The sequence below is a fragment of the Fusarium vanettenii genome (genome assembly GCF_000151355.1).
Source record: "Fusarium vanettenii 77-13-4 chromosome 6 genomic scaffold NECHAsca_37_chr6_2_0, whole genome shotgun sequence".
In the NCBI taxonomy this organism is placed as follows: domain Eukaryota; kingdom Fungi; phylum Ascomycota; class Sordariomycetes; order Hypocreales; family Nectriaceae; genus Fusarium; species Fusarium vanettenii.
Genome location: NW_003315849.1, coordinates 159037 through 185983, shown reverse-complemented (window position 1 = coordinate 185983; position 26947 = coordinate 159037). Strand labels below are relative to the sequence as shown.

The 26947-nt window shown below is 50.6% G+C and overlaps 11 protein-coding genes across 11 annotated transcripts; 5 read left to right on the top strand and 6 right to left on the bottom strand.

Moving 5' to 3' along the window:
• Positions 1–1675: 1675 nt before the first annotated feature.
• On the bottom strand, positions 1676–3069 carry NECHADRAFT_42608 (uncharacterized protein; the record flags this gene model as incomplete). Its single annotated transcript, XM_003042121.1, has 2 exons — positions 1676–2416; positions 2464–3069. 2 exons carry the CDS (start codon positions 3067–3069, stop codon positions 1676–1678), a joined length of 1347 nt encoding a protein of 448 aa, XP_003042167.1.
• A 776-nt stretch (positions 3070–3845) lies between these two features.
• NECHADRAFT_81213 (uncharacterized protein) lies at positions 3846–4617 on the bottom strand (the record flags this gene model as incomplete). The annotated part of the gene is made up of 2 exons (XM_003042120.1): positions 3846–4026; positions 4076–4617. The coding sequence occupies 2 exons, from the start codon at positions 4615–4617 to the stop codon at positions 3846–3848; spliced, it is 723 nt and encodes a 240-aa protein (XP_003042166.1).
• A 1950-nt stretch (positions 4618–6567) lies between these two features.
• On the top strand, positions 6568–7197 carry NECHADRAFT_42452 (uncharacterized protein; the record flags this gene model as incomplete). The annotated part of the gene is made up of 1 exon (XM_003042194.1): positions 6568–7197. The coding sequence occupies one exon, from the start codon at positions 6568–6570 to the stop codon at positions 7195–7197; it is 630 nt and encodes a 209-aa protein (XP_003042240.1).
• Positions 7198–7257: 60 nt separating this feature from the next.
• Positions 7258–8555, bottom strand: NECHADRAFT_94116 (uncharacterized protein; the record flags this gene model as incomplete). The annotated part of the gene is made up of 3 exons (XM_003042119.1): positions 7258–7404; positions 7481–8256; positions 8363–8555. 3 exons carry the CDS (start codon positions 8553–8555, stop codon positions 7258–7260), a joined length of 1116 nt encoding a protein of 371 aa, XP_003042165.1.
• Positions 8556–9540: 985 nt separating this feature from the next.
• Positions 9541–11163, bottom strand: NECHADRAFT_81210 (uncharacterized protein; the record flags this gene model as incomplete). The annotated part of the gene is made up of 5 exons (XM_003042118.1): positions 9541–9685; positions 9744–10183; positions 10258–10651; positions 10713–10851; positions 11055–11163. 5 exons carry the CDS (start codon positions 11161–11163, stop codon positions 9541–9543), a joined length of 1227 nt encoding a protein of 408 aa, XP_003042164.1.
• A 436-nt stretch (positions 11164–11599) lies between these two features.
• NECHADRAFT_81209 (uncharacterized protein) lies at positions 11600–13825 on the bottom strand (the record flags this gene model as incomplete). Its single annotated transcript, XM_003042117.1, has 4 exons — positions 11600–11831; positions 11891–12559; positions 12648–13454; positions 13584–13825. 4 exons carry the CDS (start codon positions 13823–13825, stop codon positions 11600–11602), a joined length of 1950 nt encoding a protein of 649 aa, XP_003042163.1.
• Positions 13826–14258: 433 nt separating this feature from the next.
• NECHADRAFT_42507 (uncharacterized protein) lies at positions 14259–16000 on the top strand (the record flags this gene model as incomplete). Its single annotated transcript, XM_003042193.1, has 6 exons — positions 14259–14376; positions 14436–14872; positions 14983–14995; positions 15047–15349; positions 15402–15762; positions 15823–16000. 6 exons carry the CDS (start codon positions 14259–14261, stop codon positions 15998–16000), a joined length of 1410 nt encoding a protein of 469 aa, XP_003042239.1.
• A 991-nt stretch (positions 16001–16991) lies between these two features.
• NECHADRAFT_81207 (uncharacterized protein) lies at positions 16992–18299 on the bottom strand (the record flags this gene model as incomplete). Its single annotated transcript, XM_003042116.1, has 7 exons — positions 16992–17224; positions 17303–17367; positions 17421–17489; positions 17550–17641; positions 17718–17785; positions 17851–18088; positions 18144–18299. The coding sequence occupies 7 exons, from the start codon at positions 18297–18299 to the stop codon at positions 16992–16994; spliced, it is 921 nt and encodes a 306-aa protein (XP_003042162.1).
• A 634-nt stretch (positions 18300–18933) lies between these two features.
• On the top strand, positions 18934–19965 carry NECHADRAFT_81206 (uncharacterized protein; the record flags this gene model as incomplete). The annotated part of the gene is made up of 3 exons (XM_003042192.1): positions 18934–19022; positions 19353–19375; positions 19460–19965. 3 exons carry the CDS (start codon positions 18934–18936, stop codon positions 19963–19965), a joined length of 618 nt encoding a protein of 205 aa, XP_003042238.1.
• Positions 19966–22245: 2280 nt separating this feature from the next.
• Positions 22246–23651, top strand: NECHADRAFT_42574 (uncharacterized protein; the record flags this gene model as incomplete). Its single annotated transcript, XM_003042191.1, has 4 exons — positions 22246–22461; positions 22581–22961; positions 23186–23215; positions 23412–23651. 4 exons carry the CDS (start codon positions 22246–22248, stop codon positions 23649–23651), a joined length of 867 nt encoding a protein of 288 aa, XP_003042237.1.
• A 743-nt stretch (positions 23652–24394) lies between these two features.
• Positions 24395–26450, top strand: NECHADRAFT_104624 (uncharacterized protein; the record flags this gene model as incomplete). The annotated part of the gene is made up of 3 exons (XM_003042190.1): positions 24395–24675; positions 24772–25199; positions 25248–26450. The coding sequence occupies 3 exons, from the start codon at positions 24395–24397 to the stop codon at positions 26285–26287; spliced, it is 1749 nt and encodes a 582-aa protein (XP_003042236.1). The 3' UTR covers positions 26288–26450.
• Positions 26451–26947: the final 497 nt, after the last annotated feature.

The following is a 26947-nucleotide window of genomic DNA, read 5'->3' as shown; positions in this document are numbered from 1 at the left end:
GGGTGAGCCTAGTCATCTCATTGCAAACAAGCTGTTCATCATCTTCCCCCTCAACCCCTTCACTCGTCTATCTACCACCCGCCACAATGGTTTCGTACAAGCTTATCACGAGCACCTTGACCTTGTTGGTTGCTGGTCTTGCTCATGCCTCAAAGTGTTACCCTACCAAACCCTCGATCTCGCTGCCTACTTCTTATACTTCGACTCTTCTGACCATTGCCAACATGGCCTCTCGAGAAGCCCAGGCTTTTGTAGCCGAGAAGACCCAAATCTGGATCTAGGATGGATAAGGCTCCCGTACCGTTCTACATGGTAGCTGTGACGGGTATCATAAGATTGTCTTCTATTCCATTGGGCTCTTCAAGCCTCTGGCTTCTTTTCCAGTATATTATACTTCATTGTTTTAGTTATATTTACTTGCCTTCGCCCTAGAATATTTTACTTCCTTCCATAAGTACCAATTCTCTTAGACCTTAATTCATCTCTCCTTCTTGTTCAGTCATGGCATCTATCGTAGGGAGAATATGACCCAAGTCAAGAATTTTGAGGTTTCGACACTTCTGCTGCACCAACGGCAACTTGCTCTCCTGGAGCCCCCGCAGCCCACGATTAGTTCGCAATATTGACGCCGAATCACAAGCAAGGTCGCGTGGCCCAATGGCAAGGCGTCTGACTACGAATCAGAAGATTCTGGGTTCGATCCCCAGCGTGATCATGATCTCTTCTTTTTGAAGTTTTTCTGTCTTTTTGAGTGGGTTGATGTCTGAAGGCAAGTTTTGAGGCTCAGGCGCACGATGAGAGTATTCGAGACATCACATTTTTGCCAGGTTTCAAGCTTGACGCTGAATATCTGACATATGCTTCAGCAACTAGTTACATGTGACGTGAATTCGTAGACTCCGTCTGGAAATGGAGTTGAGCGTAGATCAGAGCTCACTTCTCTATGATCTCATCCTTATTCTGTTGTTCACCACGAAGAGAGGCTTGGCATCATCGTTTACAAGGTGGACATGCCCTGGTCTTGGTGGCATGAGTGATGCGCAAGTACTTCCCATCAGCGAGCACATGTAGATGTCTCGAGTCGAGGCACATCTCCAGGCAACCGCCACATAGAAAGGCTTTGTTTGCAATCAGAAAAACACCAAGAATACCCTGAACTTGGCCAACTCAATGCCTCGGACTGAAATGCTGTTCCCTCTCCCCCATCTTCCACATACGACCATACCCACTGGAAAATTCGGGATCCCGTCCGCTCTCCCATAGACAAGCCAGTGAGGGGCGGATTAGTAGTTGGGTCGGTGACGACCAGCGAATCCCCGCTGTTGTATGTTTTTTGCCCTGTCGGACGATGTAGTCGTGAAGAGCGTTCTCTTTTTGGCGAGCGTGAGACTGCTGCGTGTGTGGGATGCACGTGTTGCCAGTAAGTAACCCAACTTGATGCGGTAGAGCCAAATCAGATACCCCGAGGGTAAAATTCAAAGTAGCTAGTATCTCATGTACATCCTTTGGGGAAGCATTGGAGACAAATACTTATAAAATGGCCTTCCTTGTTTTGACACGGCCAGTCTTCCGGCTGTCGGTGTATATCCAGATATCCTCCAATCATGTACAACTGAATAGAAACAATGTGAAGCCATGAATGCTACTGCGTAGGCAGTCAATGGTTGGTCACTGCCTACAGGCTGCCTCGACGCTGATGCTGGTGAAGGTGATGTCGCACATGACCCCTCTCCAATCCCCTTGCAAACCCATCCCGTCTATACCCCGAGCCTACAGAGAAAGTCGAGTTGATCTCTCCAATCTTGATGTTGCTGAAAGTCACCTCCGGGTTGGGTTGGATCTTGAGAATATTGGCTGGGCTGCCTTCGGTGGCATTGCAAGGTCCTGCCTCGCCCTGGTCAAGCCAGTTCATGAAACCACCCTCATCCCACCAGAGACTCATGACGAGGACCATGCCGCGGGTCATGGATTCGCCCATGCCTTTCATGCCGCCGAGGCGCGTGAATGCGTTGGCGCCGGTAGCCACACAGTATTCGTCGTTTATGAAGTTAACGTTGGGGACTCCAGGAAGAGTCACGACTGCGCTTTCAATGATCTTGTTGTCCTGCACATAGTGTCGGTGCAGCTCTGTCAGGTGGCCATTCTTATCGGCTAGAAACTGGGTCACCACGGTGAACTTTCGGGTGCTATCGACCTTGAAAGAACCACCGCGTCCATAGTAGTCAGTGTTGTTGTGGCGGTTAGGGTTAAATCCACAACCAGGTTTGTCGCATACACCCTCAGAGCCGCACTCAGCACCGCTGCATTCATAGACACCAGTCTGGTTGCATGGGTGAGGCGCAATGTGAGTAGCTCGAGAGTTTGCTTCCCAAATGTCGAGCTCGTTGCAGCATGAGCCGTAGCCATCAATGTTGCCCTTGTTGTATGTCAGCTATGATCGCATAATGGGAATATTCTACTCACCACTCCGTTGATGAATGGGGTCACAAAGCATTGGGCATCACAGTAGCCAGTACCATAATACGCTCCAGCCTTGTTGTGTGGACTCAAGCTCTTGCCACCATCCTTGAGCATCTCGGAAAAGTAAAGAGCGCTGTTCATGCCACACGGCAGCTTTGACATTTCGACATCAAAGGTCAGCTCAGAGCCGGTGAGATACATGATGTCGTATTCTTGCTTGTTCTCATCAAGAAGGTAGACTCGAGGAGAAACTGTGAGGTTGTTGTGCATCTGTTGGAGACGAAGCTCGGTGCCGGACGTGCTAATTCCCTGGACTTGATAATCAGGGACTCCCTCAATGATGCAGTTCTTGGCGCAGGATGCAGCATCGGGACACACTGTGCTGTTTGGCTTCTCTCCCCAGTTGCCGCAGCTAAGATTGTTGGTTGCTTGGTGGATCGGGTGCTGGCTTGACTCCATGACGATGTAGTTTGTTTGCTTTTTGCAGCCACCGAGAACAGTGCATCGGAAGGTATCCAGCCTGGGATGCACCTCAGGTGTGTTGCCTGGTGTTTGGCCGGCAACGAGTTGGACGGCCAGGCCAAAGAGAAGAAGCGAAAGTGAAGCCATGTTGGGCTGTGGAACTTTGAGTCTTGGACTCGAAAAACAATTCAAAGGAGTGACTGCACAAGAGATGCTTGCGAGATAGCAAAATGGTCGGCAGATGGAGTGAGATTATGTACTTATCCTAGGGTTACACGGCCGACGCTTAAGGAAATAGGGATCGTCCCGTCATTCAAGAGGCTAAAACCGAAGGAAATTAACCCCAGCCAAACAAACTCATCAACGTCGTTTCAAAACCCTGTCAGTTTACCAAAATAGGCAAGCTTTCAGGAGTTGACAGGCCGGTAAAAAGTTAAAATGGCTCTGCATCCCCCGTTGGGCTACGGAACCCGCGGAGAAGGCTTCTAGGCGCTCCGGGGTAGGCAAGTGGGAATCGGCAGTTGCATTCGTATGCGGCCCGATGGTCCGATGGTATATTGTTATCGATAATATAGATGAAGAGAGTTTCCTAGATGGTTTCGGAATGACACACTCCGCTGTTTCACTGTCCTTGTTGAATTGACAAGTTTCCACCAACCAGCAATTTGTTCAACCACATGAAACCATGACTTAATTAAAACAATATCTCGGCATGCAGGTACAGCGCATTCATAACGTGGAAACAGCCTCTTGAAGTTTGGAAAGACACGCGTCGTTATTATCACGGATGTTGCGGAGATGGCAGCACTAGATCTGCATAATTGTTTTTGCCTCCAAGGGCTTACTGCTTGGCATTACACTCGTAACTATTGAAAGAAAGACAAAGGCAAAAGACTCACTGACCGGAAAGCCAAGGCTAGAGTCTATGTCCTGCTCGAGTTGGGAAAGTGCACATAGCCCTTTCCGGCAACAAACGTTGCAAACCATGGGATATCCTGCTTCTTCTCCGCGAGCTCCCAGTAGAATTCACCAGCTCCTACACCCGAAAGCTTGTCCAATGGGACACCTGCTCCCTTGGAGTCGCGTTCATCAGCGTAGAAGAACCTGCAGAAATTAGCCACCCGAAGGAACATAGGATGTAGGCTAGACTCACTTGTAACCCTTCTCCTTGTAAAACCCAGAGGCTGAGCCAATCCAGTAGCTCGCAGCACTCTTGCCAGTTCCTAGATCGACGAGGAGAGGAACAGGCGCCGTGGCACCAGCGAGGCCGTTGCCGGTGTAGAGGAAAGCCCTGGGGATGTCTGCCGAGATGGCTTCGAAACCAGAAACAGTTTCTCCAGCAGCGACATAGGCGCTGGTGTTGAGAACGCTGAGATCCTTCTCAAAGCTTTCCAGTGGGACAGTAAAGGGATTCTGAAGGTCTGTTGGTGGAGTGAGAGTAGCCGCGTTGTAAACCACAACGCTTGGAGGTCCGCCAAGCAGCTCCTTGACTGCTCCGAAGATGTCTGGAACTGAAGAGGGGTTGCTAAGGTCGGCCTTGAGAGTCAAGTCGCCGTCTGGGTTTGTCTTTCTGTCTTCGGCGCTTCGAGATACAAGGGCGACTCGATAGCCGGCGGATCTGAACTTGTTGGCAACGCCATTGCCGATGTTTTTGCCGGCGCCGAGGATGAGTAGAATTTTGGTTGAAGAAGACATGATGCTGATGATGCTGTTTGGTGTAGTGTTGGTCGGGTATTCGCAATGCATGCCGCAAGCCATCTATATACCTAGACGCTGATAGCACGCAATCATGATGGTGTGCGCCATGCAACACCTTGCGAATATCACGTAGATACTGACAAATAGACCATCCTAGATGACAAATCGCTTTAACAGCTATGCACATAGTATGTGTGTATACATTCCCTCCGCTTAATAACTTTATCGGCGTTTTGAGTGGGATATGCAAGGTGAGTCACATTGTCATGGTTAATTGAAGAAGTAAGGATGCTTATGGTTGGTAAATGGCACCACATGAGTCATCTTACAAACATCAAGACCATAATATCAGTGGTCCATAGCGGGAATGCTGCTTATACAATACTCGGAGTTTCCGGAAAACAGGAAAAGTCCGACAGGTCAGCAAGCCACTCATTTTACGTTCCTAGTCAACACAATGCCCACTCAAAAACAGAAGCGATGTATCACAACATTTTTCCATTTAAATACAACATCAGGATGTGGCATTGTGAAAGAATTCAGCATCGGATTAACCACAAGATGTAGATCAGCAGACTCGTCGAAGGAGTCAGGGAGTTTCGCCCCTCTAGTTGCCCTCTTCTTGGGAAGGAGCAGTAATGCATTAATGTTGCTGAGCATCTCTATTACGAACAGGGGAATCACTGCCTGTCTTGGGGCATTCCTGGCTTATGTTTCGTGACCGCTCTCGATGCTCTTAATAGGATTGCATCTGGCACGTGCTCGAGTGATACTGGGCTAATTCATCTGACCCAACTCTCGTGGTAACTTGGGCGATGCAGATAGATATAATTCTTCTACTGCAGGTAACAGAAAGATGTAAAAGAAAAAGGAGACTATGTTAGCATTGGGATATGATGCTATAATGTGTTGACAATATGTTCTTTATTTTAGTTGAAGCCCGGCCCTTGGTGAGATACCTGAGCTGGAAGACCGTGTCAACTTGGGCGACAGCGGCGGTGACAGCGCAGGGTAATTAAAGCACAAAACGAAGACGTGCAAGTGAGAGTGAATGGAGTTTGACAGATACCAAGCTCCGTCGTTTTTGTGAACTAAGAAGCTATCTTACATACTGAGATTCGGCACGGGATACAATTCGAACATACCTGGCTTGTCAAGTGGCGTCGTATTATTGAAGCCATTGCGCTCGAGAAGCAGCATCCAAGGTATCATTTCTGGAAAGCAATGCATCTTCTAGGCTTAGTCCACGGCCAAGCCACGCTGTCTCTGAAACGGCCGGTACCATATCGAGCGGTTGTTATTGGAGGGTGGAACTTGCAGGCATGCATCAATACGTATCTTGTAATAGACACACCCATACTGTGAAGGATGTGGAGGGCAGACCGTTATTCCGGGGTATGGATACATGTCCATTCGTATCCATATACACATTTGGCGTTGCGTTGGCAATTTTGTTTTGCCTCGCTAGAACAACGCTAAGGATGCTGACCCGACATCCGACATCAATCCGACACTCATATGTCTTCAAACTAAATTCAGCAGGCTCTCCGACTATCGAGTGTCCTATTCCGGGTGTGACCTAGTCGTTTGGCTAGGGGTCGGCCGAAGAGCTCAAAGCGAACCAGACGTATCAAGTCAAGTTCGAGTTTGGCACAGCACCTACGTCAGATCTCGAGACACGCAGCATTGTCTCGTTCGGCGCGGGCGGTTTCCGCTTCGGCGCCAGCAGACATGTCAGTCAGGAACAGCTGATTGAGACGGTAGTCGAAAAAGTCACTGATGCAGAACAAGTTGTTATTTTTTGCAGGGCTCATCACAGAGTGGGAGATAGAGGGTCATGATGGTGAAGATATGAATTTGCCCCCGGGGAGTGATGAGCTGATCAGTCGCATCCTGGCAGCCAACCCGAAATCAGTTGTCGTTCTCCAAACCAGCACGCCAGTCACGATGCCCTTGATAGATCAGGCTATAGCTCTGGTGCAAGCCTGGTTTGGCGGCAACGAATGTGGCAATGGCACTGCCGACGTGCTTTATGGCTATGTTAACCCTTCGGCCAAGCTACCTATTTCCTTTCCTTGCCGTTTGCAGGATAACCCCTCGCACCTTAACTTCCGGTCTGAGCGCGGCCGCGTCTTGTACGGTGAGGATGTTTACGTGGGTTATCGGTATTTCGACAAGGTCGACGTTCGTCTAGGCTTTGCGTTCGTCCATAGATTGTCATACACGACTTTCTATCGGTCTGATGTCCACATCGACACCGTTCCTGAGCCGGCTCATTATGCCGAGTCTGGAGAACCCATCACTGCTTCCGTTGCTGGTGCTGAGGTCGTGCAACTATGGGTCATTGCTCCCCAGACAGACGTTAATCGTCCTGTTCGTGAGTTGAAGGGATTCCGAAAAGTATTCTTGCAGCCTGGCGAGACGCAGACTGTTCGACTGGATGTTGAGAAGAAATTTGCTACTAGCTGGTGGGACGAGGAGCGGTCGAAGTGGATATCTGAGAAGGGCATCTACCAGGTTGTGGCCCGTCGTTCTTGGCAGTGTTATCACCAACACCACTCGACCGGAAACCTTTGAGATTCCATTCAGCGCGCTCATCATGTGCACTCATCTACATGCAAGTTTGGCTAGTCCTTATCAAACCCACTTCAGTACAGCTTTGATAGTCTTTCCATCCTTCATATCTTGAAATGCCTGGGTGTAGTCGTCAACATGGTAGGAAGTAACTATCTTCTCCAAAGGATAAAGGCCCTTGCGATGTTGTTGGATCAGGAAAGGAACCATCTGTTCTTGTCAGTCAAGGTACTATTTGATTGGATCTGACTTGAGTAAGCCCGGCCGATGGCAGACAAGTACTCACTTCTTTTGCAACGCTGTCGCCTTGATGGGAGCCTCTATACTCCCGACCGTAGTTTAAGTGAGAGAACACATCCACACCAACTCGTGTTCCTGGTGCTGGCGCGCCAACGCTCACGGCTCTGCCCCGTGTTGCGAGCGAGTCGACCAACTTGCCCACGACCGTAATTGCCCCTGAGCAATCCAGGGCAGATTGGACCCCATTAGATGGCTGACAAATATCCCGCACACGCTCAGCAAGATGTTGATCAGATCCGAGTATGGTATGAGTAGCTCCTAATGCCTTGGCCAACTCCAGACGTTGGGTGTTAATGTCGATGGCGATAATGATGGCTGCTTGCCGGAACTTGGCAGCCATGATGGCACTCAACCCAACTGACCCCACACCTGAAATAGCAACGGAGCTGCCTGGTTGGACATTGAGAACATTGATGATAGACCCGGCGCCAGTCTGGAAACCACAACCAAGCGGTGCAAATAGTTCCAGGGGAGTGTCCTGGGGCACAATGACCAAGGATGACTGGCTCACGACGGCAAGGTGGCAGAATGAACTTTGACCAAAGAAGTTGGAAAAGATATCGGTGCCGTCTTCAAGGAACAAGGTACGGCTGCCATCAAGCCTTCGACCGCCAAAGTTGAGCTGGAACATTTTGTCACAGTACGCAGGAGTATTGGACCTGCATGCGCCACACTCTCGGCAGAAGTTATAGCTCAGTAGTACCTTGTTGCCCACCTGAACATGGTTTACTCTGTCCCCAATTTGGCGGACCACGCCAGCACCTACTATCCGTCAGCAAAATCCATGCTGGAGAACGGAGAGAAGCAAGAAAAAAGTAAGCATGGAGAAGGGAGATTACTGTCAAGTTGAAGAGAAGGGAACAAATACCTTCATGGCCTAGAACGTTGGGGAATTCAGCTGGCAATTTACCGGCCATGCACGCAAGGTCTGTGTTGCAAATGCCGGTAGCATGCATTTCAACCAAAACCTCGGTCGGTTGGATGGGGCTGAGAACTACCCGAGTCAATTTCGCGTCTGTGCCAACAGAGAACACCACCAGAGCATCTGTAGTGTGTGCCATTGTGAAGGGAGACAAGTTTCCGTATTCAAGGTTGAAGAAATTCTAGGGAGAGGACCAAGGTTGCCAGTGCTCTGTCGCGGCAAGACAATCAATGAAGGTGGTCAACTGTACAAATGCAGGGTGGCTACCGCTATGTTTTAGACTAGCAGCGAGAATTTGGTACGCTGCGGAATACAACGCTCAGAGGACCGACCAGGCGAGGCCCCGGCTGCTTCTCCAGGCAGGCCGGGCGGTTCCGGCTCTGCCGAAAGCCCCGCAACCCTCCTTGCGACAGGTATCTAGGTCCTGTGGGGTGGCCGTCGGTTCTAGGGTCGGGAAGAAGCCGATGGCCAGGATAATCGGGACGCAAACGCGGGTATCGTTATACAGCTCCAGACCACGGGTCATACTTGAGAACCTCTCCCGGTCCTATTCCCTACTTCCGCATACATCATCAGCCATTCTTCGTGGATGTCAGACACTAACCCGCAGGCGAGAACTGTCCACTCGGCTCGTGAGGAAGATGTTCCACTTCGATGCGCTCGACGTGATCGGATCCATCAACCAAGAGGCGGGTCTCTCGCTTGAGGCGCCGTTGATATACATCAGAATTCTGCGGGAAGCGGCGAGGCTGGAATTTTTGACGACATGTCGGTCATAGGGTGGGATGACCCAGCGACACTCCTTAATCGCGAGGGTTTTGCATTTGGCTCCTGGGAGGGAATCGATTTATTTCCAGGCTAATAGACAAGAATAACAACACATGCTATTAAGATTAGCACCCATGCTAAACTTCGCAATAGCAGTAGGCTATGAAGATATAATAACTTTACTGTGTTTTTTGTCATCATTGTAAAGGCAACACCACTACTCAGATAGTAAAACTCGGCCAAGAATTACTGAAGCTTTCGGGTTTCATTGACATAAACACCTCGTTGCAATAAATCCTACATGGTAATATTCGCAACGTTTACAAGTCATTTAATCGAGATGAGACAAAGTGTCGCTAAACTCTCCAAGTAACTGATTTCAGCTTCAGCCATTCGTCGAAGCCACCAGCACCTCCAAACCTGCCGAAGCCGCTCTCCTTAACTCCGCCATGGGGCAGGGAAGCCTCGTCGTGGATTGTCATGCAGTTGATGTGGACGGCGCTGGAAATTCTTTTAGCCTTGCTGCGTTAGTGAAGATGTAGAGCTAGGAGCAACATACCCAGATTCAATGTCCTGAGCCAGCTTTAAAGCTCTGCCTACATTTCCCGAGAATACAGCAGCTGTCAGTCCATGTTCCGTATCGTTAGCCAGGGCCACAGCTTCTTCGTCATTGTCAACCACAAAGAGTGAGACGGTTGGCCCAAAGGATTCAGTTTTGTAGATATCCATCTCCCTGGTAATGCCTTCCATTACAATCGGTCTCATGGATGTATTGACAACTTCTTCCTCTAGGTTACCCATACTGATCTGGGCACCCTTTTGGACGGCATCTCGAACTAGCTTGTTTGCCTTCAGCACTGCTCGCTGATTAATCAGTACAGGTGCCGGTTGAGATGCGCCGTATGTCGACTCGACTGCTGATTTGAAAGCAGTGCGGAACTTCTCGACAATGGACTTTTGTACGATGATCCGTTCAGTGGACATGCAGACTTGGCCGGCCTATGCAAAGTAAAGACGATTAGCCTCGGTACTGTCACCGAGTTCAGTGGGTCAATGTACAGGGAGAGCCTTACATTCATGAAGGACCCCAATGCACAGCCCATGGCAGCCTTCTCAACATCTGCGTCGTCAAGGACGATACAGCTCGACTTGCCACCGAGCTCCAGAATGATGGGTTTCGCATGCTGCCCTGCCATTGAGGCCACGATCTTGCCCACCGGCGTGCTGCCGGTGAAGCCGATCTTTTGGACGGCTGGATGGGCTATCAAAGCCGCCGTCACCTGGGCTGCATCTTGAGGGCGGTGATAGAGCACGTTCAGGCAGCCTGCTGGGAGCCCGGCTTGGCGGAATACGTCTCCGACAGCCCAAAAGCTTCGCGGGGCCATTTCGGAGCCTTTGAGGATGACCGTGTTTCCAGCCCCGAGCGGAAGTACCACATTACGTACGCCCAGAATATAGGGTCCATTCCTGTTGCGCATAAGCAAACTCTATATACGAGATTGAGAGACGCAAACCTGGAAAAACATACCACGGCGCTATAGCTAGGATCGCTCCAAAAGGCTCCTTGTAAATGAGGCCATGGTCTTCTTCGCCAAGCAGCGTAGGGATGGAGCCGGAAATGCTCGAAATCTTGCCCCCGACGTCCTTGATCAGGTTGATGCCTGACGCTACTTGGAACTCGGCGAACCGTCTCTCAGCGCCGGTTTCCTCTTGTATGTAGCGTAGCCGATCAGCTCTTCCTTGCGCTGCAGGAGAATGTCGGCCGCTTTCAACAGAACATCTCGCCGGGTGTAAGGCTTTGTCTTTGACCACAGTTTGAAGGCGCGTTGGGCCGACTCGGCTGCTGCTGTTGCCTCGCTGACCGAAGAACTGCTGGACCTGTGCTGAATCTCGCCATTGGTAGGGTTGACAACGTCAAAGGTGACCTGGGTTAGCAGGTTTTGGTTGTCGATGATCAGAGGCACGTTTGGGTTAGACATGTGGAAAGTTTGTTGCTAAAATTCGATTCAAGAGTCTTTCAACCATGAATCGTTTGAACGGACATCTTGAAGAGCAATGGATATTTTATGTATTCCGGCATCGTGCATAGTTGGGAAAGGTTGTGTTTGGGTCTTGTAGAGTTACATGGCGTCCGGGGCTCATCCGACGGAATTGCCGCATTGGCCCCTGATCCGGCCCGGGGCTGCTGGCTTCCGAATCTTAGTTGCCGTCTAAGCGGTTTCCAAAATCATCAAGATATATGTTAGCAATTTCGAACAAGTCGCACATATCGGCAGCCAAGCAAGCGACTGCAACGGCGAACTTGTCTCGGGAACATGAACTAGCAGGCTCTCTGTCCTAGGTGCAGAACTATATATTACCGCGTAACAGTTGCTTCATTTAGACGCAGACAGACTTCAAAGGATTATTAGACCATTATGAAAGATTGTTGCAAGCTACCTCTAATGGCGCCATGTCCATACCCTTCGCACGCATCAAGGCATCTAACCTGCCTAAATTCACTGAGATGCTTGGGTTTATCTCGGCCCAGTAGGATAAAATTGATCTTGCTTGATGAATAGCAGCGACTGTCGTGGTCAAATCATGCAAACTCGCGAATTCTGGGACATCAATAATGCACAAGAGCATCATGGCCACTGCAAATGTGCTAGTTGATGAGGAATTGTTAGCTTCCTCTGCATGACAGATGAGTAGGACAGTCCTCACCATATCAAGTTCGTGAAAAGCATCAAATGTCTGTCTTGGCAGAGACTTTGGGCCGAGCTGATGACCAACGAAGCATACTCAATGGCACGCTGGGCTCCATCAAGCATGATGGACTTTTCATCAATGTCTACGCCGAGATCAATCGTGGTCAGAAATTGCACCACGTATGACCAATTGACCTGAAACCTCGCCGCATAGTACTGAGCGCGAAGAAATGCCTTTTGTGTGTCGAGCACGGGCTCCGGCCCCAGGGGAAACTTGACCGTAGGGTGCAAATGTTCGTACCACTGGTCCAACTGGCTGATCAACTCCTGAGCCACCCGGGGAGCATACGCAACTCTGGCGGTGCTCCCGACTCCGCAGAGCGCATTCATATATATCTGTCGTAGTGCAATCTCGCTCAGAAGCCAGAAGAACCCGGGCTCGTGGGTGTGGAAGAGTGGCATGGCAAGGCGTTCATATTGATGTAGCTCCGTGCCGTAGTGTATGACGGCCCGCAGCTCATGCTCCAAAATGTAGCATGTCAAGTAGACCCGATGGCAAGCTTCAAAGCGTCCAGTCTCTTGCTCAAGCCACTTCTTGCGGGCCATCTGCCTTGCAATAATGGTAGATGCTACGTGGACCGCATCGAACGCTGCCAGGGTACGAAGACAGAGCAGTAGGTAAGACCTGGATATTTATTGTGGTCAGAGAAAAAAAAGCGGCTTGCCTCTAGTGTAATGGGAGGAAAGGAAAGGATCCAGGGTATTAAACTCACGCTTTCAAAACAAAACACTGAGCAATCGTAACCGTGTCTTGACCATTGGCAGCAACGTCCAGCTTGCGCGAAGCTATTCGGAAGTAGCCTAAACCGGGAGTCTCACTCACTGAGGTCTGGGACGACTCGTCCCCTGCTCTGCTGAGAGCACCCAAGGCCAGGACAAATAGACCCAGGCTCGATGCCGGGTCGCACGAGTCAAAGCCATTGGCTGATACCTCTTGGACCAGCTTGGCACACAACTGCTGATCAAAAACTGGGACCCATGGCAAGACGCTCTTTGCAAAGGATTGCTGGTTCCTCCAACAGGCCTTGACACTCAAATCAACATCTTTGATGTCAACATATACGGCCGGGTCCAGGATGCGCTGGTTGTACTCATGTTCGTGCTCGAGGTAATCCTCGCCGTCATCAAACAGAAGCGGCTCAAGTTGCTTCGGGCACGGCTTGGTTGCGGTTTTGGCGAAGCCGTATAGACTCAACCCGACCAGGCATGGCAGGTCTGAATGTTCAGCAGCCGGACTTTCTGTAAAGACTGCTGACGGACTGGGCTGAGCAGACGGTTGCGAGTTCACCTGCTCGAGGCCATCGTAACCGGCCGATGAAGTGGTGGCAGGTGGTTCCTGCTGTTGCTCAGTTGCATCTTGGTTGATGCTCCAAGGAAGAGATGTCGGTACTAGTGGAGCATCACTCGGGGTACTTGCGGCTCGTGCTTGGAGCAGAACCTGCACGCGGGCTAGCAAAGTTGCAAGATCTTGACTTGAGACCTGAGAGTCGAGCGATGGGGCATCGGGTGGTTTAGAATTACTGCCGACCGGTGGGGTTAGCTCAGAATGACGGCATCAACTCGGTTAGCTGTAGGGAGAGGACGCAAATCGCATGCAAGAGGCGTGCGTCGGGATTTAGCCTGGTGTTGAAAAGTAACGAGTAACCTACGGTGATGGCCCACTGTCTGTCTGACGATACACACACTCGATGCCCGCGTTTGAGCAGAAACGGCACTTTGGTCTGGCCGCATCACATCGCGTCTTTCGTAACCGACAGACTTCGCATGCTACCGAAACACGTTTGCGGGGGTATTTGGCTGGGTTCGGATGCGATGCTGTCAGGACCCGCGCCCCGTCGGTATCCATGGGTAGAGGTCTCTTGTGACTATCGGAACCGCGGCTGGTGGCCATTGCTGTTGAGAGTCGGTGCAAAACTGATATTGGATCAGAAAGGTGAAGGTGCTGGGGGAGGGCAAGTGGTGACTGGATGAGAATGTCGGAGAGGGCATCCGCATCCCGAGTACTCGGTAAACTCGACTCTATCCGAACCCGACCAGCTATATATTGAGCCGATTGGTTTGGAGTATCGGAGTTCGGATGGCCGGCCATGGCTGTGGATCCAAGAATCCGGATCTTGTCCAACGTTACGGGGCACCCCGCGGGGATGAATCTGGGGTACGTGACACTGCGGGGAATCCTAGACTCATGGTCAGTTGAATGCATGTAGCATAGCAGGTGAAGGCGGACGTTGTATAAAGCTGCAGAGCTCAGCTGCCTTCCGGTCCCCAAAGCAGCCAACAGCAACCAAGTCCTGCAAGATAGACACCATCACTTCGTTCCAAAAATGGCTTTCACTCCCAACTGGGCAGAGGTGCAGCCTGAGAATAGATGGCGAATCCTCCGCGCACAGCCTAGGTTTGCTGCTTGGGCGCTCTTCTCCGCCTTGGGAGGAATCATGCTCGGTGAGCAGTGTTTCACATCATCTCGACAGGTTGAATTGCTGACAGGGTTCATGTGCTAGGATACGATTGGGGCGTCTCCAGCAATGCAGCAACCCTCCCTTCTTTCCAACAGGAATACGGGAGAGAATTCGCTGGATCTGACACAGGCTACATCATTCCCGCCAACTACCTGTCTGGTTGGTCTGCCGCCGCGAGCGGCGGAGACATCATCGGCATCTTGATCTCTGGTCAACTCATCGAATGGATTGGAAGGAAACACTCGCTGCTGGTTGGGGCCGTCATCACAGCCGCGGGAGTTGGAATGCAGGTTGCAAGTACCGAATGGGTGCTTTTCCTTTGCGGTCGCTTGGTCAACGGTGAGTCTCACTATGGAGAAGACGGGGGGGTTTTGCTGACAGTTGCATCATCACAGCAATCGGGTTCGGAATTGTCTATATCCTGTCTCCCGTCTGGATCGGCGAGACGGTACGCCCCGAATTGCGCGGCTTCTACCTATGTCTGATGAACACCTCCATTGTGGTTGGGCAACTCCTCCTGGCCATTGTTGCCAAAGTCTTCTCAACCGTCCAAGGAGAATGGGCCCATCGCGGCCTTATCCTGACGCAGTTTGCGTTTGTCGGTACGCATCCCCTCAATATTCATCACCGATGCCATTCCTGACTCCTCAAAGTGCCTCTCCTTTTTCTATATCCGTGGTTTCCCGAATCTCCTTACTATCTCTTGAAGAGAGGACGAACCGAGCGTGCCAGACAGTCCTTGATCCGAATCCACGGCCACGGCGACCAGGCATTGATCGACGCAGAGATGGATAGGATCGCAAAGGATGCTGCTTTCAGTGGAAGCCTCCAGGCTGCCGCCGCTCAGAGCGGGCTGACTCTTGTCCAGTGCTTCAGGTCAACCAATCTAAGACGTACTCTCATCGCAAACCTCCCCGCAGTCGAACAGCAATGTGTGGGCTCTACATTTGTTCTCGGTAAGACGAGGAAGACCACCCCCTACTTTTTCAGTCAGCTAAGGCTTTCCAGGGTTCATCACCTATTTCATGTCCCTTGTCGGAATTAAAGACTACTTCACCGTCACCGTTGCCCTGACAAGCGTGATGCTTGCGTCTAGTGCGGCCGCCTTCCCACTGATCGAGGCTGTTGGACGGAGAAAACTCATGATTCCTGGGACATACTCCTTGACTGCCGCGCTTCTGGTCATGGGAATCACTGGCTGCTTCAACACAAGAGCTGCCGTGTGGGTGTTTTTGGTATCGGTTTTTATCTGGGCTGTAGTTTACCAATGCACGCTCGGCGCCATCGGATTCGCCTTTGGTGCAGAAGTCCCGTCTCTGCCACTACGATCCTCGACGGTATCTCTTATGGGCTTTACCCAAATGGCTGGGTGGGTATTCAGTCTCTTTTTTTGGGTAATCTTTGATTTGCTAACGTCATCTCACTGTAGTGTATGGATCGTGTCTCTTGTTCTTCCTTACCTTATTAACCCTGATGCCGCCAATTTGGGCGCCAAGATTGGATTCATCTTTTTTGGTCTTAGCATCCCGCCCTGTGTCCTTATGTGGTTCTATATTCCCGAAACGAAAGGGCTTTCTTTCCAAGAGGTATGGGACCAACAACTCTGACCATCACGCCTTAAAATGTTGCAACACATGCTAACCGCTGTAACGTCCAACAGATTGACTATCTATTTGCTGCCAAGACTGATTGCCGTTACTTCCCTGCAAAGATCCAAGAGTATCGCTCGCAGAACGGTGCAGTTGACATCGATGTGAATGGAAAGAGCGTCAAGGCTGATGGCATTGAAGTTGTCCAGATTGAGGAGTCTGTTTAAACAGATGGAGTGTAACTAAGTTATTGTTGCCGGGGCATTGGGGACTTGTTACAATCCTAATCATATGTAGGACATCTAAATTAATATTTGCTCCTGTGGTGTAGCTATCACTTTCTTTTCCATTTTCTTGTCTTTTTGTTAAACGGCAGGATTGCAAAGCAGAAATATGTTTATTTATTGATTTTGTCTCGATTGCGTCTCTTAACCACTCAATATGAATTTCAACATCGTACCTTACGAATAGCCGCGCGTGTGCTCCACATTGGACCTCCGGACCTCGAGTAGCTCCTGAGCCAGCAGAGGCTGATATTGCATTGAGTGTGATTCTAGTCAGAGGCGTCGTTGTGGTTGAAGACCCAGTGTCACCTTCCGCTACTGGTTTTCTGTGACTGTATTCTTGGCGATATTGAAGAACGTGGTTTTGTCGACGCTATTTTCATAATCGTCCTCACCTTGGCAGTCACTTTGTCCTCTCATCATTCACCCCAGTCTCACGGTGAAGATGCGGGTGTATTTGCAATTTGCTCTTTGGTGTCAATTACTCTTCAAAGGGTGCTCATCGACAGGCAAAGGTTACCTTTTGGGCTCGATAAGGATAGTGAAAAATCAAGTGAAAATGGGATGAGGCTCAGCTCCACCTCTCATCAGGAGCCGACGTACGATCTTAGAACTAATGGGGAAGTCTATTAAACAGCACAGGTTCAGTTTGCTAACAGTCATATTGTCGCCTTCCTATGTTTTGCCTCTACTACTTGGCAGTATACAAGTCAAGGCTCGAATTTTCAAACCTCGTAATCAACCAAGCGCATCTTATGCCAGTCAGGATTGCCGGCATTCTTTTTTGCAATGGCAGCGAGAGTCTTGAGCCCCTTGCTTCCGTCTACATAACGGCCCTTGAATGAATTTGCCTCATCTGACGTCGCAAGCCAGACACAAAAACCACCAGGCAAACGGACATTACCGGGTATCTCGAGGTCGGGGAAGTGTTTGGCAGTACTCTCAGTCAAGATAGAACCTTGAGAAGCCAGAAGCCATGCGTTAGTTACGACTGTCAGATACACGCAAGAAAAGGGTGACATGGAATGTTATTCACCTGGGTGTAGTGCAAACGCTCGGAGGCCATCCGGGCCGTGGTCCCAATCAAGAGCTTCGGTGAGACTACATCTGTCAAACACATATTCACTCATAATACAGATCGCTGGCGGACTCACCGGTTCAAAGCACTCTTTGTGCCTTGGTACACACTAGTGGCAGCGGAGCCTTGATTAGATTGATCCGATCTACATGACAATGATCAGATTAGCCCTTGGGAATCTTGGTGCCAAATCAGTGGGACTCACGTTGTGTTGATGATGGTCAGGCCCTTCAGGTCTCCATCGCGGTTACGAATCGCGCCACGTGACATCAAGTATGAGCCTTTTACAACGGTCTCCTGTTCAGCAAGCCAACACATTAGATCAAAAAGGAGGATTAGAAAAAGTTGGTTTGCTTTCTGCGGAATTACCTACCCACAGATCCCACCACGCTTTGGGGTTGGTGTCACCAATCTTCTCAAAGGCTCCCTCGTCGACTCGAACTATGAGGTGTGAGCCATATAAGATACTAAACTTGCACTCCAAAGGCATGGAACAGCGGGCGTACTCATGTTGTTAACGACGACATCTACCTTGAGCGGGTGGTCCCTGAACTTCGTCCAGAACCTATCGACGTCCTCGGTACTACCAACATCGAACCCGTGGGCTGCGACAATCTCGGGCTCCAGTCCATGAAGCTTGCAGGTTGCAAGAATATCGGCTTTTGCCTTCTCGCACTTTTCCTTCGACCTCGAAACGATGCAGAGCGATGCGGCACCAGCAAGACAGAAGGCTTCAGCAATCGCCTGCAGCAGTATTGTCAACGTCAGTTTCAAGGAGTTTCACGTAGGTTCAACAAACCTTTCCAATCCCCCCAGAGCCTCCAGCAACGACGACAGTCTTGCCCTTGAACGAACCCTTTAGCCCATCGAGAGGGTCAATCTCAGGGTACACATCAAAATGCTCCATGTTTTTACAAAAGTCCTTGGGTACGGCATGGACTTGTTTCTTGGCCATGTTGGGTCGATAGTATGTAGTAACAGATGACGAAAAAGGGGTCGGGCAATTTGTGAGGGGAACAAGTGCCTCAGCTCAGAAATGACCAAGACTTGAGAAGCGGTTCCAGATGAGGGCAGAAAGAGTGCAAGTGATTGAGCAATTATCACCGTTAAGGGACCCTTGACCGTTTTGATGCCTATAAAGATAGGCAACGCCTGGTGGAAGTATCAGCGGGCAAATCACACCCTTGTCCCTGCTGGCGCGATCCAAGCTCGCGTCACGATTCCGGGCATCGGAAACGGATCATCCGAGCCGAGAACTTGTGGTTTGCACTCGGAACCCCCACTGCATTTTGAATCGGGATGTCGGATCGGGGCTGCGGCTGCAGGGCCTTTCGTTGACGATCCGACCTCAATAGCTACACATCGTGGAAGTTTACAGGTCCGTGTGCTATATCCGACAACTGCTCTTGAGGTCCGAAATCGCTCACCCAGGCAAACTTGCATGCTGTCAAACTTTTCGCAATGTGGGCGGACAGTCTGTAAATAGCCAGAATTTCTGCCTACTTATTGTAAAGCTCTCTGGTTGAGCTACTATGCTGGTAATTGATACACTTGTAACAATTTGTTCTTTAGGCTAATCCGCATTTACAATGGAGGATTATGAGTTTCAGGGCTGGCTTGGCTACTCCGCCGACGCTGTTAACGGCAAAATGCAGTGGGATGTCTTCGAGCTGAAGATGTGAGAGGGCAATCATGTCGACACCAAGATCACGCATTGCGACATTTGTGGCTCTGACCTCCATACGCTACGCTCTGGCTGGGGCGACACTCCTCATCGTAAATGACCCCTGATGAGGCTTTGCTTATACGTGCTGACCTGGAATAGCTTGCTGCGTTGGCCACGAGATTGTCGGTATTGTTATCCGTGTCGGAAGCAAAGTTCAGAACGTCAAGGCTGGTGACCGTGTCGGGGTCGGGTCCTAGGCGCGAAGCTGCCTATGTGATGACTGCACTGATTGCTCTGCTGGGCGGGTTAGCTACTGTTCCAAGGTTCTATTGGTACTTATAGATTAATATACCTCGGCAATATTGGTAAGTCGTATGGCGGTTATGCGGACTATTACCGTATGGACTCGCGCTGGGTTATTAAAATCCCTTATGACCTTCCTTCTGAAGAAGCTGCACCTATGCTTTGCGCTGGCGTAACCGTTTACACCCCTCTGCGAAATAATGGCCGCATGGGTAAGATGGTCGGCATTGTAGGAGTTGGTGGGCTTGGCCACTTCGGAATACTCTTCGCAAGGGCCCTTGGAGCAGAGAAGGTTGTCGGTATCTCACGCAAAGCCTCCAAGAGAGACGAAGTCCTCGCTCTCGGCGCAGATATGTATATTGCTACCGATGGCAAGGACGAAAAAAATTGGGCAACAGAGAATTCCAGGACCATCGACCTGATTATCAGTACTGCTTCGTCCCCAGACATGCCCCTTACCGACTACCACAAGCTACTTTGGTATAGAAGTGATTTCATTGAGGTTAACGCACCTAACAATAGCGATCTACCGCCTATTAATGCCTTTACACTTATCAGCGGTGGCTTCAAGATTGGCGGCAGTGCGACTGGTTCGCCGGCAGATATCGAGGAGATGCTATACTTTGTAGTAGGAAAGAAGGTTAAGCCGTGAATTCAGAAGAGGTGCAAACCAAGTTGTGTTGAGCATGGAGGCTGGTCAAGCCCGGTATCGATATGTGCTTGTGAATGAGAAGCACTTGGAATAACGGAGAATAGCAAAGACGTTACTAGTTCACGGCCGTTTTGTTGGGCTAAGCATCTCGTGCGCTATAGAGGCTTCCACTTCTTTAATCCGCGCCTGGTTACTAATGTTGAATGGGAACCTGTACAATAACTCTGAGGGTGGTCACATGCAATCGGGCACGCACGGCTTTGCTTGGACTCAACATGTAGCCGCCTCTTTCCTGTTTCAGCTCTTCGTTGGCTCCTGGCGTCCAAAATTCAGTGGCAGATAAAGGAAAACAATACCCTTGCAAATAAAAGACGTTGCTACTCTTGGCTATTTGCTACCACCAAGACAATAATGCCTGGGAATAATGCCTGGGTTGTGAGGCTGGTAGCAGGAAAACATTATTGTTTGTCACAATTACCTCACTCAAGTTGCAACTTCGGCCAAATACTGAAAGTAGATTTGGCATGACTTATATAGCTCCTCTTTCCGTTTCACTGGAATGCTGAGGCTGCCGCTTCGTCTCGCTTGAACGCGGCTTCTAGAAGACATCGAATGGCCCGTGTTCAGCATTGACCAAGACTCCCTGTGACAAGCTTTTCCTAGACAAGCAGCTGCATACGGAAAGTTTGTAGCTGAAATGGATCCTACGAGAAATAATACCGATTTTATCAATCCCATCAAACGCTAAACAGCGAGTCATTACGTTCTTGGGGCTGCGCTAGATCCATCGGGCGTTCCGCCATCCCCCCGTGCCGGATGCGCTAGCGATCATGGCGGTGCACCACCAGTCTCGAAGGAGAAGTCAAATGGCTAGTGGCCGTGGATTGCCCTTTTGGAGAGGCAAGACTCGATTCATGGTGACTAAAAGATGCTTTGCTTCGCGGTATTCTGGACCGAAGAGAGACTCGAGCGTGAAATCCACTTCGTAAGGCGAACGAGACATTGACCATGCGGGAGGTTTGGTTGGGTGGAGAGACTAGGGGGAGAGATAACCAGGGGGGGAGTTGACGCGGTTTTTGATGTTTCTGGGACCGAGTGGATACAGATGGACCGAGCGATCCGGGGACCGAGCGAGACTTGAGATTTCACGTGGATAAAGCAATGGAGGATACGAAAAGAAGAAAGGAAACAGAGACTGACGTGAGGCCAAGTGTTGAACCTGCGGCACAGCAGAGTTTACAAGGACCGATATTCCGCTCGAGATAGAGGGTGAGTCGACAAAAAAGCAACAAATGCAACGGTCGTACATGTGTGGCTTGCTTCAAAGTTTCATGGTCTTGACACGGCGATAGGCAAACTCGAGTGACATCCAGATGGATGGCAGAAGCTGACAGGAACCAAGCAACCGCAGGAAGCAAACCAACAGAGTGAACCCACTTTGATCTCCCAGCGGAATGGCACCGCTGGGGATGATCCTCCTTCGTACCTTGCGCCAATCGCCAGGGTTACAGTGGCACTAGACAGGTTCAAGTGGGTAATGCCATCACTGTCTGGCATGCAAGCGTTTGGGTTCTTTTGTTTGTGGGAAATGGTGCTGTCAAAGAAGAAATAATGTCCAGCATGAAACGTGCTCTTGATGTAACCCATGCGGCCATGACCTGATAATCAGCTTGGCAAGCTTTGGATCAGAGTCCAGTCTGTGCCTCCATCCCTGAAAACTATTGCCATTCTAGGCCTCGCACAGCCCACGGAACCAAGCAGCGGGATGTTAGAGTTTGCGCCGTTTTTAATTTCCGGCCATCTCGCGCATCCGGGAGAGCGGCCAGACAGGTTCCCTCGCCTCCACTTGCCGTGTGCCGTGACTGTCACTGGGCAAGACATTTTTTTTTTTTCTTTCTTTCCGCTAACACTGGTTTAGGGAAAAAGAAAGAAGGACAGGCGAGGTGTGTGTGGTTCCCTCCCCTGGTCTTGAACTGATTCGGTACGGTGCGGCATCCCGCCCATCGAGGACGGCTTCTAGAGTCGGGTGTGTGTGGACTTTTGTACCGATAGCCACAAAAGAAAAAAACTGGACAGGTCAAGCTTGCATTGATAGTGTGCAGCTTTGGCCTGACGCGGTGCATTCTGGGACGTAGTGGTGTTGTGACGGTTGGTATAAGGGTTTGGCAGTCCTGTGTCTCACCTCCCGGGGCATTTGTCTCTTTCCTGATGGAGTCTTTTTTTGGAGTTGGTTGACTCTGAACATAATATAACAACCATACGCTCGTTTTCTCTCACATCATGCCCGACTCTGATGTGGCTAGGGCTATTGCCGACGGGCGGGTTCCCAAGGGTATTACGGCTGATTATCTCAACGAGTCCAAGGATGCTCCCGCCATTGCGGGAATTGTCTTTGTGACGGTGTTGACGAGCCTTGTTGTTCTTGGACGACTCATATCGAGGGCATTTCTCATCCGAAGATTTGGACTTGATGATATATTGACGTTGATATCATGGGTAAGTGTTTCTCCATGATGCTTAGAGGGAGTCGCTCTGGTCGGCTTCTTCACCTTGGCTTGACCCACGACCGCCGATCTCTCGTGCCAGTCAAGGCGGCTCAACTGACTAGGTCATAGATTTGCTTCATTCCCTTCGTGGGCATGTGTATCAAGCTTATCAATCTGGGATCCGGACGACACTTTGAATACATTCAATATGTTCTCGATATGCCAACGATCGAACTGACCGAAGTACTCGACTTTGCCGCCCATATCATTTACACGACGACACTCCTCTTCTGCCGAATCTCCGGTCTCGCGTTTTACTACCGACTATGCAGTATTCACGACAAACTCCTTCTGGCAATCAAGATTGTCATGGGTATTCTGATCCTGGGATACCTCCCGCAGCTGTTCCTCCTCATCTTCCACTGTATACCCGTCACTGGATTGTGGCCGTACGACTTTCAGCCTGGATTCGACAAGTACACATGCTTGCAATGGGGACTCGTGTATAGCGTCAACTCGTCGGTTTCGCTGGTCTGCGATTTTCTGCTGTTTGGTATTCCGATTGTTATGCTTCGGGTTCTTGAGATGCCTCGCAAGCGAAAGATTCAGCTTGCGTGCATTCTCTTGCCGGGTACATCGTGAGTCGCCTTGATGGAATACTGCTGGGACTGGATATTGACGATGGAACAGGGTCATTGCTATTTCGATTACACGCCTTGTATTTGTTATTGAAGGGCAATGGAATGCCGACATGTCCTGGGCCTGTAAGTGCGACCACCAACACTTTACACACTAAAGCTAACAGTTCAAGACAACCCCATGTTGGCAATCGAAGCCAGCGAGATCGGCGCAACACTCATCGCCCTATCCGTCCCAGGCCTAAAACCCCTAGTCGACAAGTTCATCCTCCGCCGAGACGTGACAACCGGAGACAGCAACGGCAACTCACGATACGGAAAGCCCACGAGCAACAGCCGCAGCCACGCCCTCCGATCGCTCAACTTTCGTCCCGAGCACGACGTCCTTACGAGTAGAGATACTTCGGCCGAGGGGATAAATACGTTTAGGACAAAGAACCAGAGGGATAATCAGAGCGAGAATAGTGCGGATGGCATCTTGGTTAGTGTGGATTTCCGCATAAAGGAGGATAGTCAACGGGGACAGCAGAGTGATGGGGAGTCTTCGTGGAAAAGCCAGTGATTTGCGAATAGAGAGCGATGTTTGGATGATTTATGAGCGAGTTTGGAGCGAAAATGTTTATTTGTTTGATTGGAAGTCGATATCAACATGCTTGCGAGCGCATCTTGACGTTGTGCAACCTCTGGTTGTGTTTGGGTGCTGATTGCACTGCAATTGACAGTGGATAATTTGGCATAATGCAAGATCAATCCGTACCTTGCAGAAAACATGGTCATTTAACCGGCATCAATAAACCCAAAGCATGCCAAGTCTTCCATCTCCATCACTGTTCGTCAGCTTTGATCCCTGCAATCGCCACCATCCTTGTCTCTCTCAGTTGAGCAAGACTCGCCTAAAAGTTAAATCCCCACTATCAACTCGTAATGGCCTCATTCCCGATGAACGCTTTCCCGCTAGAGGGGACCCTCATCGGCAAGCTCATCCGCTGCGGAAGGGCGTCCGTCAGCTAGCACTAGCTGACGGACAAGCCTGACCTCGAGTTCCCCGATGGTAAGGCAAGGGAATCTCTTATGGAAGCCCCTGTCCTTGGAATGGAACCCCCCGGATGGCGAACCCTTGGCGTGGGTGGGCAAGGGTAGGGAAATCACTCAGCTCTCGTAGTGGGAGTGGGTGCTACAAATTCCTCTGGAACCCGCCGCCACCCGCGCCTTGTGAACCTTGTTGTGTTCCTTTGCCAGGGAAGATCTTTAACGTCGAACCTCCTTCTCTCTTTTTCTGTATCTTTTTGTCGCATCGCATTCATCATGCTTCCCAAGTTGCAATTGGCCGCTGGCCTTCTTGCGGCGCAGGCTCTCGCAGCCAAGCCGTCGACGGAGCCTCTCTTCTCGTACGCGCCCAATCTGCTGCCTCTGCAGAAGAATGCTGGTTCTGCGGATTTGTTCCCTATGGGGAAGTGCAATGGCTTCAAGCTGGAGGAGGCTACCATTGATGATATGCAAAAGGCGATGCGATCGGGCAAGCTCACTTCTGTCCAGCTGGTGACTTGCTATCTCACCAGGACTTACCAGACACAGGAGTACATAAAGTAAGTTGAGGTTTGCGATGATTGCCAATGACGTCGCATCTTTCACGTCGCGCAACACCGGCCTCTTTATGCGAAGCAATGCTAATGTCGCCTCAGCTCCGTGATGCAGGTCAACCCCGACGTCTTTGCCATCGCCGCCGAGCGCGATGCCGAGCGTTCCCGAGGCAAGGTCCGCGGTCCCCTCCACGGCATTCCCTTTACCGTCAAGGACAACATCGGAACCAAGGACAGCATGGAGACCACCGCCGGTAGCTGGGCTCTTCTGGGTAGCGTCGTGCCCCGCGATGCGCACGTCGTCAAGAAGCTCCGCGAGGCTGGCGCTGTGCTTTTCGGCAAGGCTGCTCTGAGTGAGTGGGCTGATATGCGCAGCAATGACTACTCTGAGGGTTACTCTGCTCGTGGTGGTCAGGTTCGCAGCGCGTACAACTTTACTGTGAACCCTGGTGGTAGCTCTTCTGGTAGCGGTGCTGGTGTTGCTGCCAACGCCATCGCCTTTTCTCTGGGCACTGAGACTGATGGCAGTGGTAAGTGCATGTAGAAGCGATGCAAGAGTGAAACTAACACTTCTCAAGTCATCAACCCTGCCAACCGCAACGCCCTCGTCGGCTTCAAGCCCACTGTCGGCCTGACTTCCCGCGCCGGCGTCATCCCCGAGAGTGAGCACCAGGACTCTGTTGGCGCCTTTGCCCGCACTGTCAAGGACGCCACCCTCGTTCTCGACGGCATGTACGGAATCGACAAGCGCGACAACTACACATCTGCTCAGAAGGGCAAGACTCCCCGGGGCGGCTATGCCCAGTACCTTACTAACAAGAAGGCTCTCAAGGGCGCCGTCTTTGGTCTTCCTTGGGAGAGCTTCTGGGTTTACGCCGATGAGGATATGCAGAAGCAGCTTCTGGAGGTTGTCGATCTTATCAAGTCTGCCGGCGCTACCGTCATCAACGGCACTGAGATTACCAACTACGAGACCCTCGTCAGCCCAGACGGTTGGAACTGGGACTACGGCACTGTCCGAGGCTTCCCTAATGAGTCTGAGTACACCTACATCAAGGTCGACTTTTACAACAACATCAAGACGTATCTGTCCGAGGTCAGCAACACCAACGTCAAGGATCTGGAGGATATCGTCAACTTCAACAAGGAGTTTGATGGCACTGAGGGTGGATATCCTTACAAGAACGGCAAGGGTCATCCTGCTTTTGCTTCTGGCCAGGACGGATTCTTGGCTTCTCTCGAGACCAAGGGAAAGCAGGACGAGACTTACTTCCAGGCTCTCGAGTTTTGCGTGTCTTCTTGCCGCAAGGGTATTGATGACGCTCTGAACTACCAGGGAAAGAAGCTCGCTGGTCTCCTCGTCCCCCCTCAGGTTGCTCAGGCTCCTCAGATTGCTGCCCAAGCTGGATACCCCGTCATCACTATTCCTGGTGGTTACTCTTCCGAGTCTGGCATGCCTTTTGGTCTGGCCATCATGCAGACTGCCTTCGCTGAGGCTGAGCTTGTCAAGTGGGCTAGTGCCATTGAGGATCTTCAGAAGAGCACTGATGCTCCTTCTAAGCGCCAGAGGCCCACGTGGAGGGGATATCTTGAGCGCAATGTCCCTGTTCCTTTCTAAACGGTCTGGAAGGGTCGGAGCTCCTCGGGATCTGAAAAGAGATACATAATACGGGCATGGTCATTGCCATATTGTAATATATATAGAGAATTATACGTTTAATATCAACCTCCACGAGCAAGTTAGATTTGATCTTGCTTGGCTCGCAACATTTATATTCTGATATCAACTGTGCAACTGTCCATTTGCTTCGCTCAAGAACACGGACTGGCTAGACTACCTTCACATCACGCAACGACGGCTTGTTCGTGACGGCTTGTTCGTGAAGCCAGATCAAACGCTGCCCTACAATACTTCGATACTACCATCAACCCCCAAAAGACTATGCTGCCTCATCAAAGTTTCCCCTTAAGCCGTCTTTCCCTTGCGTCCAGCTCCAACGCCAGCCAAGAACAGGCCTCTAATGACAGCCACTCCTCCCGTCCACAGGACATTCCCCCAATCTTGCCAACGCCACTTTTCCATCTCGAGCCTATCCTGACGTTTAAGACTAACATACACGCTAGCCAGGATCGAGATATCGACGAGCAAGACTCCTGAGACAATGATCCTCCACACCTTGATTTCAGAAGTGACGCGCAGAACACCGCCGAGCATGATTGCCACAAACGCGTAGAGGGCTGAAAGCTGGTGGTAGAAGAATCCTTCGATTGGGTTGTA